General features: G+C 42.7%; 1 protein-coding gene across 5 annotated transcripts in view; it reads left to right on the top strand.

The window, feature by feature from the left end:
- Window positions 1-174: 174 nt before the first annotated feature.
- TNRC6B (trinucleotide repeat containing adaptor 6B) overlaps window positions 175-16,311 on the top strand; it is a 241,799-nt gene continuing 225,662 nt past the window's right edge. For 2 of the 5 annotated variants that reach the window (XM_087868691.1, XM_087868685.1), the window contains exon 1: window positions 175-421. In XM_087868691.1, the coding sequence (XP_087724817.1) occupies window positions 351-421 (71 nt within the window). In that variant the 5' untranslated portion in view covers window positions 175-350. Of the gene's footprint in view, window positions 422-469; window positions 871-16,311 lie in introns of those variants that run through there. The other 3 variants (XM_087868687.1, XM_087868688.1, XM_087868689.1) reach the window with 3 other exon arrangements.

Raw genomic sequence — 16,311 nt, 5'->3', positions numbered from 1 at the left:
GGGAGTGACATTCTGACAGTCCAATGACGCACAGCCAGCCCACACTCAGCACTTTGAAGGGGATAAATCAAGGAGCCGGCGCGTATAGAGTCCGTTATTAGGCAACACTGGATGGAGAGAAGAGCTCAGGGGAAACAGCGCGAGGGCGAGACATCAATGAGCTAAAAAAAGAAAAAAGACGATGGTTGCGCCAAGTGAGCTCGGCCGCCATCATGCTCTAGTTTCCCCTTCGCCTCTCCGTGTCCGCGACCAAGGAAGCGGCCTCTGGGATGCTGAGGGGGTGTGTCCCCGAATGATTGGCGCAGGCAGCTCAGCCAATCCTAGCTCGTCAAACGGGAAGCACTTGACCAATGAGGGGCGACAGCAGCGGCGAGGAATTGGAGGGGCGGAACCGCAGCTTGATGGGCACAAAAGTCAGCCAGTGAGAGCCGGAAGCATCCTCCCTGCGGCCAATGGAGTGGGGCTCTGGGCGGGCCCCCGAGTGTTTGTGTTGTGGTTTTGGGGGAGGGAGGCGGAGGGGAAAGTTTGTTTATTTTGTTTTTAGTTTCTGGGGTCCCCGTGTTTCTGGGAGGTGAAGCGGGAGGGAGTGACCCCCCGCGCCCCTTCAGTCCCCCTACTACGTCGCCTCCATAGCCTGCGGAGAAGCGGGGACCGCGCACATCGCAGCGCATCGCCTCACAGCGGAACGCCGCGCACTCGGAGCCGGCGCGGCTCGGCGGTGAGTGAGGACCGACGGCCACTGCCGCCCTTCCCCTCCCCCGCGCACCGCCCAGTCAGAGCTGGGCAGCCGGGTGGGCGAGGACGCCCGCGGGAGCGCGCGGCGCGGGCCGGCCTGTCAAGCTGAGGCGCAGCGTGTGCGTGTCCTCGCGAGTGAGCGCGCGCGGCTGGGACAGGGCCGGAGGGGGGGCGGGAGCGCGCGGGCCCCGGCGGGGGCGGCGGCGTTGAGCTCGCGCTCCGTGGGGGCGGGCGTGTGGTGGGTTTGACCCCCGGGCGGGGAGGGACGCGGGTGACGTCCCGCGCGCAGGGAAGGGGCGCCCCGAATGGCAGGGCCGGGGCAGGCGGGCGGGCGCGCGCAGCTCCGGGCGTCACGCGCCAGCAGGTGTGAGCTGGGGGAGGGCTTCCGGGTGGGCTGGTCGAGTCGGGTTCGCTTCCCGTCGCTGGGGGCCTCCGGGGTGGGGAGGCGCTCCCTGTCGCTGCGGAGAGCGGGGGCCCGCGGAGGCGCGTCGGGCCCCCTGCCTGGCGGGGCGGGGGAGGGGTGGAACAGAGGAGGTGTCAGGCCTCCGAGCCTCCCGGTCCCTGCCTGCGCGGGACCTGCGTGACAGCGTGAACGCGTACCCCTGCTTAATCCAGGCCGGGAGGGGGGGGTGGGGGAGTGTCGCACCCCTCACCCCAGAGCCCTGCGGCGTGGCCACCGTCGAGAGGCGATTCAGGCTTTCCGCGAGGAAATGGCACGACACGGCACGAGGAGTGTTTTCTGTCTCCCCCTGAGCCGGCGCCCCTTAGGTTCAAACTAGCGGGTTTGTTAATCCTCGGGGGACTAAATACTCTACAGTGGCTGAGGACACCCAGTAACCGTAGCTTCTTGTTAGGTGTCTTAAGTAAGGACCAGCCCATCCTCAATTCTTTAGGCACAGTGTATCGGTCTCAGTCTTTTAAGGTTCCTTGCTTTCTCATGTATCTTTTGGCTGTTTTATTACTCTTTAGCGTCTATGCTAGAAATTGTGCGAGGAGTAAGACGAATTTCAAAGTGGTCATTTGTATTACAATATAAGCAAAATTATGCAACAAAATTGGCCAGAGATGTTTCCCCATAGTGAATAAAACGTTATTGGTCGCCTTCCTCCCCACTCCCAGGAGTTAAGCGTACAGAAATAAAGTGTATAAAAATCTTGCGTCCTAGCATTTTGTGAAAGTTTAAGAATAGAGGCTATTTTCTTCATTGTTGTGGGGAATTTCAGTGGACGGTAGCTTCCTGTTGATTTGGAGAGGCATCAGTGATCTTGGCTTTGAAACTGTATTTATTGTTTTAGTAGTGTTATGTAAATGCCTCTTTAAAAGCAGAACTTTTAGCACGTTGTCTTGCACCTCTACGGCGTGCAGTATCACTGTAGGTAGGTCGTGGGAGGGATATGAATGTAGTAGGTCCCTACGCTAAGGGATCCAGAACACAGATCAGACTGGCTTGTCCTACTTGTGGCATAGCAACGATAATATCGCTGCCTTTATATTTGCTTCGTTCCTGGCCGTTTTTAGGTGCTTGTCCCAAACATCATTATTTGAGCAGAATAGTTTCTGATAGGACTTAAGAAGAAAAGATCAAGCTGCATTTCTAAGGTGGTATATAAATGCCATGCCCTTGAAAAAATAATTTGTTTCTTCATTCAAATAGAAGCACTTAAAAGTATTTTAAGTCAGAACACTACCATTTGTTCAAATGATAGTAAAAATGTTAACTAACATTTATTGCATTCTTCTAATATGCCAGACTCTCCGTATTTTTTTTCTAGTCCTTACCTCAAGCCTGTCATGTAGGTGTCATTACTGTTTTGTGGCTAGGAAAAAAGACCCTCCAAGAGCCGCACAGCTAGCAACTTGAAGGGATAGATTTAGTCTCAAGTCAGCCTGGTTTCAAAGCCTGTGCTTATCCCATTTTGCCTCCTAACTTACCCAGAGGAAGAAAGGCAGAAAGGACATTGAAAAGTAGACAGGAAAAGAAATGAGAAGTGCCACTGACGATGAGGCTGCCCATACCTAACTTAGGAAGTTAATATTAAACTCATTCTTAGTTTTTAGGAATTAAGAACATTTTTACAAAATTAAATTCCAGCTTTGTTTTCACTTCTTACCTGTTTGATTTTTATAAAGATAAATAAAAATGCATTTGATTCAGGGGGTCAAGACTTTCAGAGCCCTTTGTGCAAATCTCTACTTCAGTACCTTGTTGCTGTGGTAAATCCTGTGTGCTCTTCCAGGGATCAGGCGTTACTCACTTTTGTATCTAGGACAGTGCTTGGCACATAATAGGAACACAGTGAATGTTAGCTAAGGAGCAGAGTTAAAAATGTAATGACTTCAGGTTTGTTTTAGCAGTTTTAGTTTAATGGGACAATAAGAAAGTCAGTAGTGCATGTGCAAAATGCATGCTCTAAAAGAATACTGGAATGGAACCACTCGTGGTGTGGAAGGTTGGCTCTGCCAGTTTGCTAGATCTCCCAGTTCCCCTTATCTGTTTGAGCTATGTGCCATTCTGTTCTTCCTTTCACCTCCGGAGTTCTAAAAGAGGAGGCTGTACTGACTGCTTTCCTTCACTGCTCTAGTTATTCTTTGAACCTTTGCAGCTTGGCTTCCGACCTTACCACTCACTGAGGCTTTTTCCAAGGTTGCCAGTTACCTAATGGTGAAAATTCCCAAAGCATCTTTTCAGGATTTATCCTGTTATGTCTCCCTGCAACAGTCAGTCCTTCTGACTACTTCCACCCCTTTAAAAAATAACAGTTACATTAGCTTTTAGTGTACAGTTCTACGAATGTTAACACGTGTATAGATTCATGTAACCACCACCACTATCAGGATACAGAGTGGTTCCATCATCCCCCCCCCCCCCCGAAAACTTCCTCATACTATATTCCTTTTGATTCCCTTTCCTCCCGACTTCTATCCCAGAGATAAACAAACACCAAGGGTCAGACTTACGCTCCTTTTGTTGTTGTTGTTTTATTTTTCTCTGTCTCCTCCTGGAAAGTGTTATTTACTTTTGGCACTTAAAACTATCACGTTTTTATCTGCTAGCCTAACATATCCATGTCTGACCTCTCTTCTATACTCCAGAACAACGTCAATATTTACCTGCTGGCATACTCAGTATGTTTAAAGTTTTGTTTAACTTTGCCTCCTAAACCAGCTCTTCCATCAGATTTTTCTCTACGTTTTGGTGTTGCCATCCTCCTCCCTGCTTGCAACCCTGGAACACTTGGAGGGCCTTATAATAAACTCTCTTATCCCAGACCTGGAATCCTGCTACTCAGCTACAAATATTGGCTCCTGCCCCTTTGCTGCCGAGCTGGCTCCCATTCAGTAGTCTGAGCGGAGCATAGGTAATTGGAGTACTTAGAACGCCATCGGGATTGGACGACTTCTCTGGTCAAAACCCCTTATGGCTTCCCATTGCGCTGAGGCTCTTTTGGGTTTTTGTTTTTCATCCTTTGAGGCTCTGTAAGATCTGGCCTCTGCCTGCTCTCCAACCTTCCCTCATTTCTTTTTTGGTCCACCCCCCTTTCGGATGTCCCAATTATTCAGTCTTTCTTTCTTTCTTTTTTTTTTCCCCTCCTTTTTAAGATTTCATTTATTTATTTGACAGAGAGCATAAATAGAGGGGGGGGCAGCAGGCAGAGGGGGAGGGAGAAGCAGGCTCCCTGCTAAGCAGAGAGCCCAATGTGGGGATGTGGGGCTCAATCCTAGGACCCTGGGATCATGACCTGAGCCAAAGGCAGACGCTTAACCGACCTAGCCACCCAGGTGCCCATCAGTCCTTCTTTCAATGCCTTGAATTACCCAAGCCTTTTGCAGGCTTAAGGTTTTTGTACATACCACTCTCCTGGTTCGGACTGTTCTTCCCCTGCTTCCTCCCTAATCTTAACCCACCTGACTTCAGGGTTCAGATTAAATTGTCACTTCTTCAGAGACTCTTTCCTTTATGACCTCCCACCACCCCCCATCCACCCTCAGTCAGGTCTTTCAGAGCTCCTGTTCCTTTTTCATAGCTCTCACCACAATTTGTGATTCAGGACCATGTCTGTTTTGTTTCCCATGTCTCCAGAGCCGAGCCAAGTATCAGGCGTACAATAAACTCCCAGTAAATATTTGTTGGCTGTGTTGTGAGTCCGGATTTTGCTTTATAATTTATTACTTTCTTGTCATTTCTGGTAGCCTTGCCTTCTACATCCTACCTTCTCTGGGACTTGATCTCACTGCTGGAAGTCCTGCCACACAGAGATCTGAAATTGCCGAAGAGACACTGATCGTGTTCTTCTGAATTGTACCTCTGCCTGGGAGCCCTTACCACTGAGCCATACTAGATCTAACCTAGACTGGCAGAGCTTGCTAAGTCCACTGAGCTGTGCACCTTGGTTATCCGTGCTGGGGCCAGCGCTTGCAGCTGTTACTCTTCGTTCACCAACCCCTGCTCTTGATTTCTTCTTCCTCTCTCCACCCAGCCTGCAGCGTCTAAAGACCTTGTCTACTTTCCGGCTGAGCCTGCTTACCCTTTGACATTTGCCAGCCTTTTGACATTGACAACTGCCTCCAGTGTCTTGACCCTACAGATTGCCCCCGCACTAATCTTCCTGAAACAGTGCTTGTTTATGTTTCCTGCCCCCTCCCCAAATCTACCACAGACACTTAAGGTTGAAAACCTTCGGTGGTGTTGCATTGCCTAGAGGGCTTAACTTCTGTTAGCTTGTTATTTCAGGCACTTTGGGCTAGCACTGTCCAATAGAATTAGAATGCAAGCCACAAATGTGAGCCACATATGTAATCGTAAATACTCTAGTACCCACATTTAAAAAGTAGAAAGGGTGAAATAGATTTTCATAAAATCTTATTTACTTCAATATATCCAAAATATTTTATGTAAACGTGTAATCTGTAAAAAAATTATTGAGAAGTTTTACATTTTTTTCCATCTTAGGTCTTTGAAATCTGGCATGTATTTTTCACTTCATCTCAATTCAGACTAACCATTTTTTAAGTGCTCAGTAGCCACCTCTGGCTAATGGCTACCATGTTGGACAACAGAGCTCTAAACCACGTCCTCAACATAGTTGGAGAGCTGTACCTAGGTATACCTAGGTAATTCCAGCAACTAGCCTTTTGATAACTGTATTCCCCTTATCTACAACCAGCTCCTCATCCAAATATGCTAACCTTCCTTACTTGGGAATCCCAAGGTATCCCTAAACTTCACTTCTCACCATTTCCTCTGACCCTTTAACCTAATTTTTGTGTGTGTGGGTGTTTTTCCATATAGTAATTACTTAGAATATTTACCAGTTTGCATTATTCTCTGGGGTAGAGTTAAAGTATTTTAATAACTGATATTTAACAAGGCATGGGCACTGACCGATGGAAATAAGTGCCTGATGAATTAGAACTGATGGCAGCTCTGCACAGCCTCTGTGTTCTCATCTGTGTGAATCTGCTGAATTACAGCTCTTATTGTCCTGAGTTGTGTATGGTTGGCTCCTCATAAGACTGTGAGTTCCTCGAAGGCAGGCTTTTGTCCTCCTCATCTTTGCATCCCTTACAGCTCCTGTCCTGGCCTGTAGTGGGCAGTCTATCAATATTTTAAATAAATGAACAAATGCTACCTTATATCTTGTTTTATTCTATGCTCAATATTTTATCTTTCCAAATAGAAACTAAAATAGAAGTCCTCTCAGGACAGAGATCATGGCTTATGAAAGAGTATATGGGATGTTTTCTTGATTGTCTTCATAGGAACATTTTTTCTGAATGAAGATTTGCTTTAAAAAAATAACTGTTGGGGGGTGCCTGGTTGGCTGGCTCAGTTGGTTAAGCATTCGAGTCTTGATCTCAGATTCATGAGTTCAAGCCCCGAGTTAAAAAAAAAAAAAAAAAAAGATATCAAGAAAATAACTGTTGGGTGCCTGGCTGGCTCAGTCAGTGGAGCATGCGACTCTTGATCTCAGGGTTGTAAATTCAAGCCCCATTTTGAGTGTAGAGAGTACTTAAAAAATAAAATCTTTAAAAAAAATTAAAATAACTGTTAAAGGGCACCTGGCTGGTTCAATCTGTAGAGCATGTGACTCTTGATCTTGGGGTCCTGATGTTGAGCCCCATGTTGGGGGCTTAGGGGTTACTTAAAGTTTGTTAGTGCCCATTGGTGATGGTTAAAAAGTTGAATGAAGATTTAAGAAATAAAAACTGTTTAGATATTATTATGGGTTTTCAGGCTGGGTCAGAAATGAGGTTTGGCTTTAATTTAATGAGACTTATTTTCTTTTGTGGTTTTTAAACTGGCTCAGAGAGCAGCTTCAAAAGAGCTCCTTGGAATTAATGCATACTTTTCCAAAGTTAGGAGTGCAGCTGGTTTTGGAAAGGCTCTGCACCAGGAGTTAAAAGTCCTGGGTTGCTTTGTGGTGCAGACATTTGCTTGTGTACGTATCGTATTCCAAGCACAGGAATGAATGAGAATTCAAAACTATAGTAGTATGAAAAAAAATGCCCCTTTAACACGGAGACAAAATGATTAATTCTTCCTAGGAAGATTTAATTTTTCTCTGCTCCATTATATCTTACTCATTTCTAGCATGGACTACACTATATCATGTTTCTAGGTCTGTCTCACTAGATCGAACTTTTCTTTAGCAGAAGACTCTTGGATTCATCTCTGCTTCCCTAAGCACACACTGTACTGTGCTTGCCGTATTGTACGCACTCAAATGTTTACTGAATAAATAACCTCAAATAAGTTACTTAGCTTTGCAGAACCTCAGTTTTCTCTTTTGTAAGTAGGGAATTCTGTGCCTCAGAGAATTGTTGAAGCTGCAACAAGAATAATCTTTTAAAACTATGTATCTGTTCTGTATATGTTATACCCGAAATGTAATTACTCAAAAAATAAGTGTAAATCTGATCATATTTGTCCCCTATTTAAAACTGTTAATGAGTCCCAAAAGCCTTGGATCTGCCTTTCGGAATATAAACTTCACAAAAAGAAATAACTGGTCTCTCATGTTCACTGACTACCCAGTGAAGGCCCTGCCTCATTTCCTGTCACTCTCCCATTTGCTGCCTGAACTCTCACCACACTGACCCTCTTCTGGTTCCTGAAATGCATATTTCTCTTCACTCAAGTTCTGGAAGTCCACCTACCTGACCTTAGTTGATGCCTCTTCAATCCCCCAAGCTCAGTTTATATGTCACTTCTTTAGTGACTTCCTAATCATCCCCACCCCAGATTAGATGTACTTCTTTTTTATTTTTTTAAGGTTTATTTTTAAGTAACTTCTATACCCAACATGGGGCTCAAACTCACAATCCTGAAATCAAGAGTCACATGCTTAACCAACTGAGATAGCCAGGCGCTCTTAGATGTGCTCCTTTTAAACACTCAGAACACTTAACAGAATTGTAATTAAGTAATAATTTAATTTGTGTAGTTTCTTTGCTAGAACATAGCTACGTGAATAAAAATACCTTGTCTGATTTGTTCATGTTGGTATAACCAGTATCTAGCACTATAAGTTGTGCATAGTAGGTCCTCATAAATATTTTCAAATGAGGTTAGGAAAGAGAACTAAAAATTGAATTTAAAAAAAGTAGCCATTAAAAAAAAAGTAGTCATTCTAACAGTTTAAATAAATATATGGGGACAGGGAGGTGCTTTCCTTTTTAAATTGTCTCCAAGTTCTTTTTTTTTTAAATTTCTAGTTGAAATTGGTAAACATTTGAAGATTACAGAAAGAATATTGTTCTTAAACTTTTTAATTTGTCTGAAAATCTTACTTATTTTAGAGTTTAGTGAGTATCCTTTTAATCCTTATTAGTAGAAATGATCAGAGTGGTTATTCCTTTTTAAATCTTATGGGGCACCTGCCTAGCTCAGTTGGTGGAACATGTGACTGTTGCTCTCCGGGTGGTGAGTTTGAGTCCCACGTTGGGTGCAGAGATGACTTAAAAAAAAAAAATCTTTCAAAAAAATAAAGAAATAAAAATAAAATCTTTTTTATATGTTTGGGACTAGGATGACTACAATTTCACTGAACATTTGTGTGTGTACTATGTGCTGAATGTTATTAGAAGCTTGGACTACAAGATGGGGCACCTGGGTGGCTCAGTCGATTGGGTGTCCAGCTCTTGATTTCTGCTCAGGTCATGGTCTCAGGGATGTGGGATTGAGTCCTTCGGGGAGCGGGGAGGGGTGCACCTCTGTGCTCAGGGGGGAGTCTGCTTCTCTCCCTCTCCCTCTGCCTGGCCCCCTGCTTGGGTGTGCCCTCTCTCCCTCTCTCTCTCTCTCTCTCTCTCTCTCTCAAAATAAATAGATCTTGAAAGAAAGAAGAGAAAGGAAAAGGAAAGGAAAGAAAAAGAAGCTAGGACAAGAATGGGATGAGAAGAGATCTTTGTTCCCAAGGATTGCACAGCCATGTGGGTGAGGCAGACTTGGACACACATGAGTGCCATTTGGTGTAATCAAAGCTGTGATAGACATTGCAAGGACTGGGACGGGGGCGGGGGGCGGGGGGGAAGGAAAATCATCAATACAAGTGGAGGTCAAGAAAGCCTTTCCAGCATAGGAAACACTCCCAGTAAGTCATGGAAGAAAAGAGCACTTCAGGCAGCAGGACCAGCCTGTGCAGAGTCACAAAGGAGCACGTGTAACGTAGGGAGAGGATGGCTAGCACAGTGATATGCTTCATAAAGCTGGTCTGGGGGTACAGGGCCAACGGCTGACTTATAGGCTATGACATGTCAGACTCAGACTCTTAGATTATGTTGCATTTCAGTACTGGAAATGATCTTAGAAATAATGATGTGATTCTGTATATTTGCATTCATAAAGGCATTATAATGTGCCATTCAGTGTCAACTATACTAAAAAAACAAAAACAAAAACAGTAGCATTCAAAGATTAGTCGTAAACCAGAATGGTGCTTGTCACTGTACCTATAGCTATGCAAATGACATCAGATGGAGCTAGAAAGTGGTGACTCACTGAGCTTATCTGTAGGAGCCGAGAGAGTAAAGGAAGTGACCTCTTGCTTGACTCCCTGAGGTGAGTGTAGATCCATCTCTCCAGGCATCTCCAGATGTTGAACCAGGGAAAGGAGCACCCAGAAGAGCCTCTGGGTGCGTGTACATTTCTACAGCTTGAAGGTGGTTATGTATCTATAAATCTCCAGTTGGTTCACTGAACTAGCATTAGTTTAATTTGATTCTCGACCCAAGTTGAAGAAAGGAAAGTTGTTGACTGGAAAACTAGCATATTTTCCTTCATTTTACTCCTCTTTAGTTCATCAGTTCTTTGCTTTCTTGTCACTTCCATACCTCTTTCTCAGCCCGGTTACTCTTGAGTAGCACCTCCTTTCCCTCAACCACCCCCCTCATCTCTTGCCATCTTTCTTTCCATTATCACTAAGCTGTTTTCACTTGGAGTTTTGGGATGCCTGTACTTTGTTGGCTAACCAGTGTTTCTCAGCTTTGTGTGTTCAGAGCTTGATACTTTCAGAATGAAAAGAACTGCTAAGCTCTGGTAGTGCTCGTGACACTCAGAAGATGTTAACTGACCCATTGCACTGTCAGTTGCTATAAATTCTGTGCGTTCATTTATGAACCTAGATCGCAAGGGGTGAAAGAGACAATGGATGGTAGGGAGAATGATAGCAGTGAGTGTAGTTTATTTCAAGATGTTTGGAAAGGGGCACCTGGGTGGCTCAGTTGGTTGAGCGTCCAACTCTTGATTTTGGCTCAGGTCATGATCTCAGGGTCGTGGGATCCAGCCCTGTGTTGGGCTCAGTGGGATGTCTGCTTGAGATTCTCTCTCTCTCTCCCTCTCCCTCTGCCCTTCACCCTGCTCTCCTTTTCTCTCTAAAATAATAAAAAAAATAAATCCTTTTTAAAAAGACGTTTGGAAAAGAAGAGAAGGAGACAATGAAAGCAGGGCAAGGTGGAGAAGACAGCAAGTTAAGGTGTGATAGAAGATCTGCTTAAAGGTGTGTAGCAAGGACCCAGGAGAGAAAGAAAAATTGAAACTGCTTGAATGAAGGTCGCAGGTAATCCATAGGGCAAGGCCACCAGATTCCTCTCAAGGGCATGGGTGGAGTGATAATCCTTAGAAGTTCCTTGTAGTTCCTCAACTAGAGAAAAGGGAGAAGTCGGGGTTCTTTCTTGGTACCTTGAGCTCAAAACAAGTTTATGCTGCACTGGCACCCAACAGAATGATTTGCACATAATAGGTGTAGACATTCTAAGAGATAAATTCACAGAATGGAAAGAAAATATTGATTATAACTTTGAACTTGTTCTAATTACCTGATCACACTGTGTAGTTTATGACAAATGAACATGTTTATTAATAACATGCTTATTAATCCTTTACCTATTGAATAGGACAGGTTATATTGTATTCTTTCCCTAAAAGTGTTAATTTATTAAATGTGTATATTTAAAATATACCACAATTTTTATAATGCTGTTTTAGCATGTCCTTATTTTAAAAACAATACTGAGAACCTCAAAAAGTGGAAGTGGATCAATCTTCCAATTTTAGGCCCAGGTCAGTATATCAAGAGAAATGTTTCGAGCATCTGCTGGGTTCTGATGTGGGAGGAAGGAGATAGAAAGTAAAAAGATGAAAACTGAGGCCCTCCAAGGAGCTAGATATTTTTCCTCCTGTGAAAGTCTTGTAGACGGTGTATCATGCTCAGTGGTATCCTCTTCATGAGGAGATCTTTTACCCCGATGTGTATCTCTCTCTCTGTGGAACTTCTGAGTAAAGAATCTCTACCCTTAGATGTACCAACAGATTTTAAAATAAATCTCTTCCTAACTACTCTTTTGTCAACCTTTTCACTATAAAAGTTCTATATTTTTATACCAGAGTATTTAAAAATGTATGATGTTTGTATTTTGCAGTTTGGCTCTAGCCCCTTAAACAAGTGGACACACTACTGATTCTCACCTAAGCCACGCAGGTGGGTCTGTGGAGGAGGTCTTTCTATGCCCTCACATTCCCGTTCCTGAAACACAGACCCAGAGGGGAAAACATTACTTTTAAAACTCCAAGAGAATTAGTGAAAAGGCTCTTTGTAGAAATAACAAAAACAAAACAATAGAGTGAAAATGCAAAACGCATCACATTTCAAGCCAGTAAGAGCTGGTTTGAAAACTTTAAAAAGGGGACCCTGTGCCCCACACACAGCTTGTGAGTCGGCCTCAGCACATTGTGACACCGCCCTACGCTTCCTGAACCTGCCAGAGCCCCGGCTCAACACTGATGTTTTGTGTTTGCTTTGGAAGCGGATGCTTGCTAGACTTCTATTTACTGTACTTAAAAATGCGTATTTAATGTCATTTTCTCTTGTGTTCCTTTAACCTCCCGAAGACTTGGGAATTGTCATTCAGGGTGCTTTTAAGGCAGGTCACTCTGGAGAGGGGCCTCTGCTTCCCCTCCCTTAAAAGTTGTTGACCCTATTGGGTGCATCACTGGTAACCCACCCTCCCAATTCCTGAATCTCAAAATCCTGAAACATTGAATCTTGGACTGTTGTCATATTCTTTAGCTCCTTTCTCTGTGGCTTTGGACCTTGAGTCTCTCCCTTTTTGTTTCCATGCCACCATCCTGATTCTAAGTCATCCTCAGGCTATGGCCAGATTATTAAAATAGCTTCCTGTCAGTTGTTCTGTTCCTAGTTTCTCCCCAGAAAACATTTCCTACGTGTTATTTTCTTATCAACCTGTGCGTTCTTGTTCTATGAAATCCAGACACCCGTGTCTGAGCCCACCTCCTTTACTGCTTTCATCCGTCAACTGTCACTCTCTACTTTTGAATCTTTGCCTTCTCCCATACAGTCTTTTCTCTGTTTTCTGTATGATTTTCTCCCTTTTGTCCTCATACTTTATGAAAGGCTATTCCTTATGTAAAATATTCTCCCAGTTTTGGGCTTCCAAACCATATTGCTTCTTAACTCTCAGAAAGCGTTCTCTAAGCTTTTCTTCCTGAAAGCCTTTCTTCATTAAAGCTCTCTTTCGTTTGGACACAGTTTGTTTTCATCAATATGATTGAATGAACTGAACAAATAAACTTTGCTAATTTCATCATTTTTAGTGGCATTTTTGTTGGTTCTGTTGTTGTTGTTGTTTTTACCTGTACAACTATATCGTTTACAAAGAAAGTCAGTTTTACTTTCTAACCTTCGAGTTCTAATTCTTGCCTTATTGTGCTGGCTGGGACCTCAAGTACCAGGCTGAATAGAAGTATGAATGGGCTTCCTTGCTTTTTTTCCCAGTCTTAGTGGGAAAGCATTATACCATTAAGTATGATGTTAGCTGTGTTTTCCCTAATTACTTAGTTACTACTCAGCTGAATACTAGGGAGGTCCGCCTCTCTGGAGTCCTTCCTCTGTGTAGCTCTTTCCTCTCCAGTACTGTACGCTGCAAACCCTCACTGCCTTGTCTTTCCCAGAATCTCAGCTGCATCTCCTCAATTAAGGGAGGTCTCTAAGTTCTACCTGGGTTTCTCCTCCCTGCTTGGTGCCCTGGAATCTTTCCCTAGGCAGCAAGCTAGGGCAATTGCAAGGGCTCACCTTGTTTGTTGACCATCTCTTAGGGATCACTGTACTTCCTCGCCTGATGTCGTGTTTTGAAAACTGTTGTTTATATGTTTTTTCTTTTTTTTTTTTTTAAGATTTTATTTATTTGACACAGAGAGAGACAGCCAGCGAGAGAGGGAACACAAGCAGGGGGAGGGGAGAAGAAGAAGCAGGCTCCCAGTGTAGGAGCCTGATGTGGGGCTCGATCCCAGAACGCCAGGATCACGCCCTGAGCTGAAGTCAGACGCTTAACAACTGAGCCACCCAGGCGCCCCTGTTGTTTATATATTTCATCCAGTTTTTTAGTTGCAAAGGTACATCTTACCACTGTTACTCCACCTTTTCTGAAAGTGGAAGTGTCCTTCCTCTTTTTAAAACATCTGAAGAATTATTTAGGAGTTGCTTCCAGAGTGTGAGATACTCTTTGGAATTTCCGTAGGGGAAAATCTTCATTCTTTTAGGGTGGATTTGATTTTGGGGAGCAACCAAGAACTATTTTGCAGGTCTGGTTAAATGATTTGTCTGGGCAGTACTAGTTGGGGTCCAAAATGAGTTCAAAGTAATGAAGCAGATTTCCTTGTGTGTGGTTTGTAAACTGGTTTGGAAGCAAAATAGGAGTTGCAAAGTATTTTCAGTGATGGCAACCTGATTGAGATAAATACCTATAAAACTTCTTAGAAGTATGTATCTTGAGGGGCACCTGGGTGGCTCAGTCGTTAAGTGTCTGCCTTCGGCTCAGGGCGTGATCCCGGAGTCTTGGGATCGAGCCCCACATCAGGCTCCTCTGCTAGGAGCCTGCCTCTTCCTCTCCCACTCCCCCTGCTTGTGTTCCCTCTGTCGCTGGCTGTCTGTCTCTGTCAAATAAATAAATAAAATCTTAAAAAAAAAAAAGAAGTATGTATCTTGAAAAATAACTTCCTTTTGAATGTTTCTGTATATTGATTGGTATATATTTAATATCAGTTTATATTTACAACTTGGACTTAATTGCTTCTTAGTAAGCTTTCTTAAATTGTTCTTATGTGATACTCTCTCTCCCACTTGATTATAAACTCAGAGACCTCTGGATACTTACGAACATTGTCTGACTATGCTGTACTCAACTGTGGAAGCTCCTTAAATCAGGATAGTTAACTAATCTGTAAGGAAACTAAGATCACCCTGTCAGAATACATTGCATGGTATAAAGAATGTAAAATTGGGTTTTGATACCTGTGTAGCATTATTAATACTTTCATAATTTAAATTTGAAGTTATCCCTATAAGATACTGAATTCCAGTAGCATGAACACATACCTCTATCTGTCTTAAGCAGTAGGAATTATGTGAATGACCTAGTTCAAAGCGATGCCTTGAATCTGGATCTGTTACGTAATTAACCGAGGACTATCCTTAAAACCTACTGACTGGCATATATGCTGCATTTTGTGCAGTCTTCATCACTGAGTAGAATTCTTTTCCCACGGTCTTTGTTTTCTAGCACCTGAAGGTCCTGTTAGTCCCACTCCCAGCTCCCATTAAAAAATAAGGGCTTTTAAAAAGTATTCTTAATGGATTAAATTCTTAGATTTTTTAATTTTCAACATTGACTTTCTTTAATTTCCTATTTTTAGTTAACTGACTTTATAGCTTTACAGTTCTTTTTTAGTAAATCTCGTAGTAGAGAGTTGGTTATTCTTACTTACTTGGTGTCCTCCTGGCTTGCTCTTTATCCTTGATATTCTCATATTTAAATTCTTATATATGACATGGACTTTTTATATCCTAATTTACCCTGAAGTTTTTAATTTTTAGTTTTAATTAATGTAGAATTCTACGTATCAGTGATGTTCTCATATATACTATTTCTGAGGGCTGTATGTGTTTCATGGATAGTAAAAACTCAATTTAGTAAATAATAGTGGTAAAGAGAGCCTCATCCTTCTTCTCTAGGATATAGCAACACCCAGTTTTGCTACTAATGTTGCTTTAAGGAGTGTTTTATTTTTTGGTCTTTTTTTTTTTTTTTTTTTTTTGAGTATAACTTTGTGAGAGCTTCCTTTAGACAGAAATAATTTGGGGTTCTTCTGTATCCCACACATTTATTAAAAGAGGTTTTCACTGCTTTCATGTCTCCTGGTTGTGAAATAAGGTTCCTGTTTGGTTGCATTGTTTCTAGCATTTGTTAGTTGTGTGAGAGTGGGGGAGGGAGGGAGGATTGGTGTAGAGTTAAAAAAAAATTTTTACCGATTTTGTTTTATGTAGATACAATGGTTTAAAATATAGTACTGTATTTATGTTTATTAAAATGTTGATTCTGTCCCTATTTTTCATATAAAATCTTCTAAATTACCCTGCATTGTAATTAATTATAGGTTTTTAGTAGTCTTATGTCTTAGTTCTTGCTTTAATCTGGTTTTTCAGTTTTCTTTCCATAATAGAGACCTTTGAGTTTTGTAGGCTTTGTTATCATTTGTCATTTAGTCATATATTATAATAGAAATGATACGTAACTGGGCAAAAATATATAATTTTCCTTAGTTGTGGATGTTCTATTTCTTGACTTTTATTTTGTGTTCTATTCCTTGATAACTACTTGGACTATGCGACTTCATTTTGATTTTGATTCTTTTAATGATTTGAATTGGTTACTTGTTCACTTTTAAAATCTGTGTTCCTCTTTGATACATTAAAAAAATCTTATGCCGTTTGTCTTTTTTTTTTTAACATAGAAAAAGCATATTGACAGAGGTCTGCTTTTTTAATTTTACTGTCTTTAACCCATTCTGATACCACCCTCCTGCCAGAGATGATACCACCCTTCTGATTTTAATGCTGCTTTCAGAGAGAGGTTGGTTTAAAGTAATGTTGGAGTGGTATAAAATGTTCTCACTGGGGTGGTTGGGTGACACAGTCCGTTGAGTATCCAATTCTTGGTTCCGGCTCAGGTTGTGAGATGGAGCCTATCTTGGGCTCCACGCTCGGCAGGAGTCTGCCTGAGATT

Source organism: Ursus americanus, chromosome 17 (genome assembly GCF_024610735.1).
Source record: "Ursus americanus isolate L20-20 chromosome 17, mUrsAme1.1.p, whole genome shotgun sequence".
Classification (NCBI taxonomy): domain Eukaryota; kingdom Metazoa; phylum Chordata; class Mammalia; order Carnivora; family Ursidae; genus Ursus; species Ursus americanus.
Note: the sequence above shows the minus strand (reverse complement) of the source record. Positions and strands in the feature narration are given on the sequence as shown.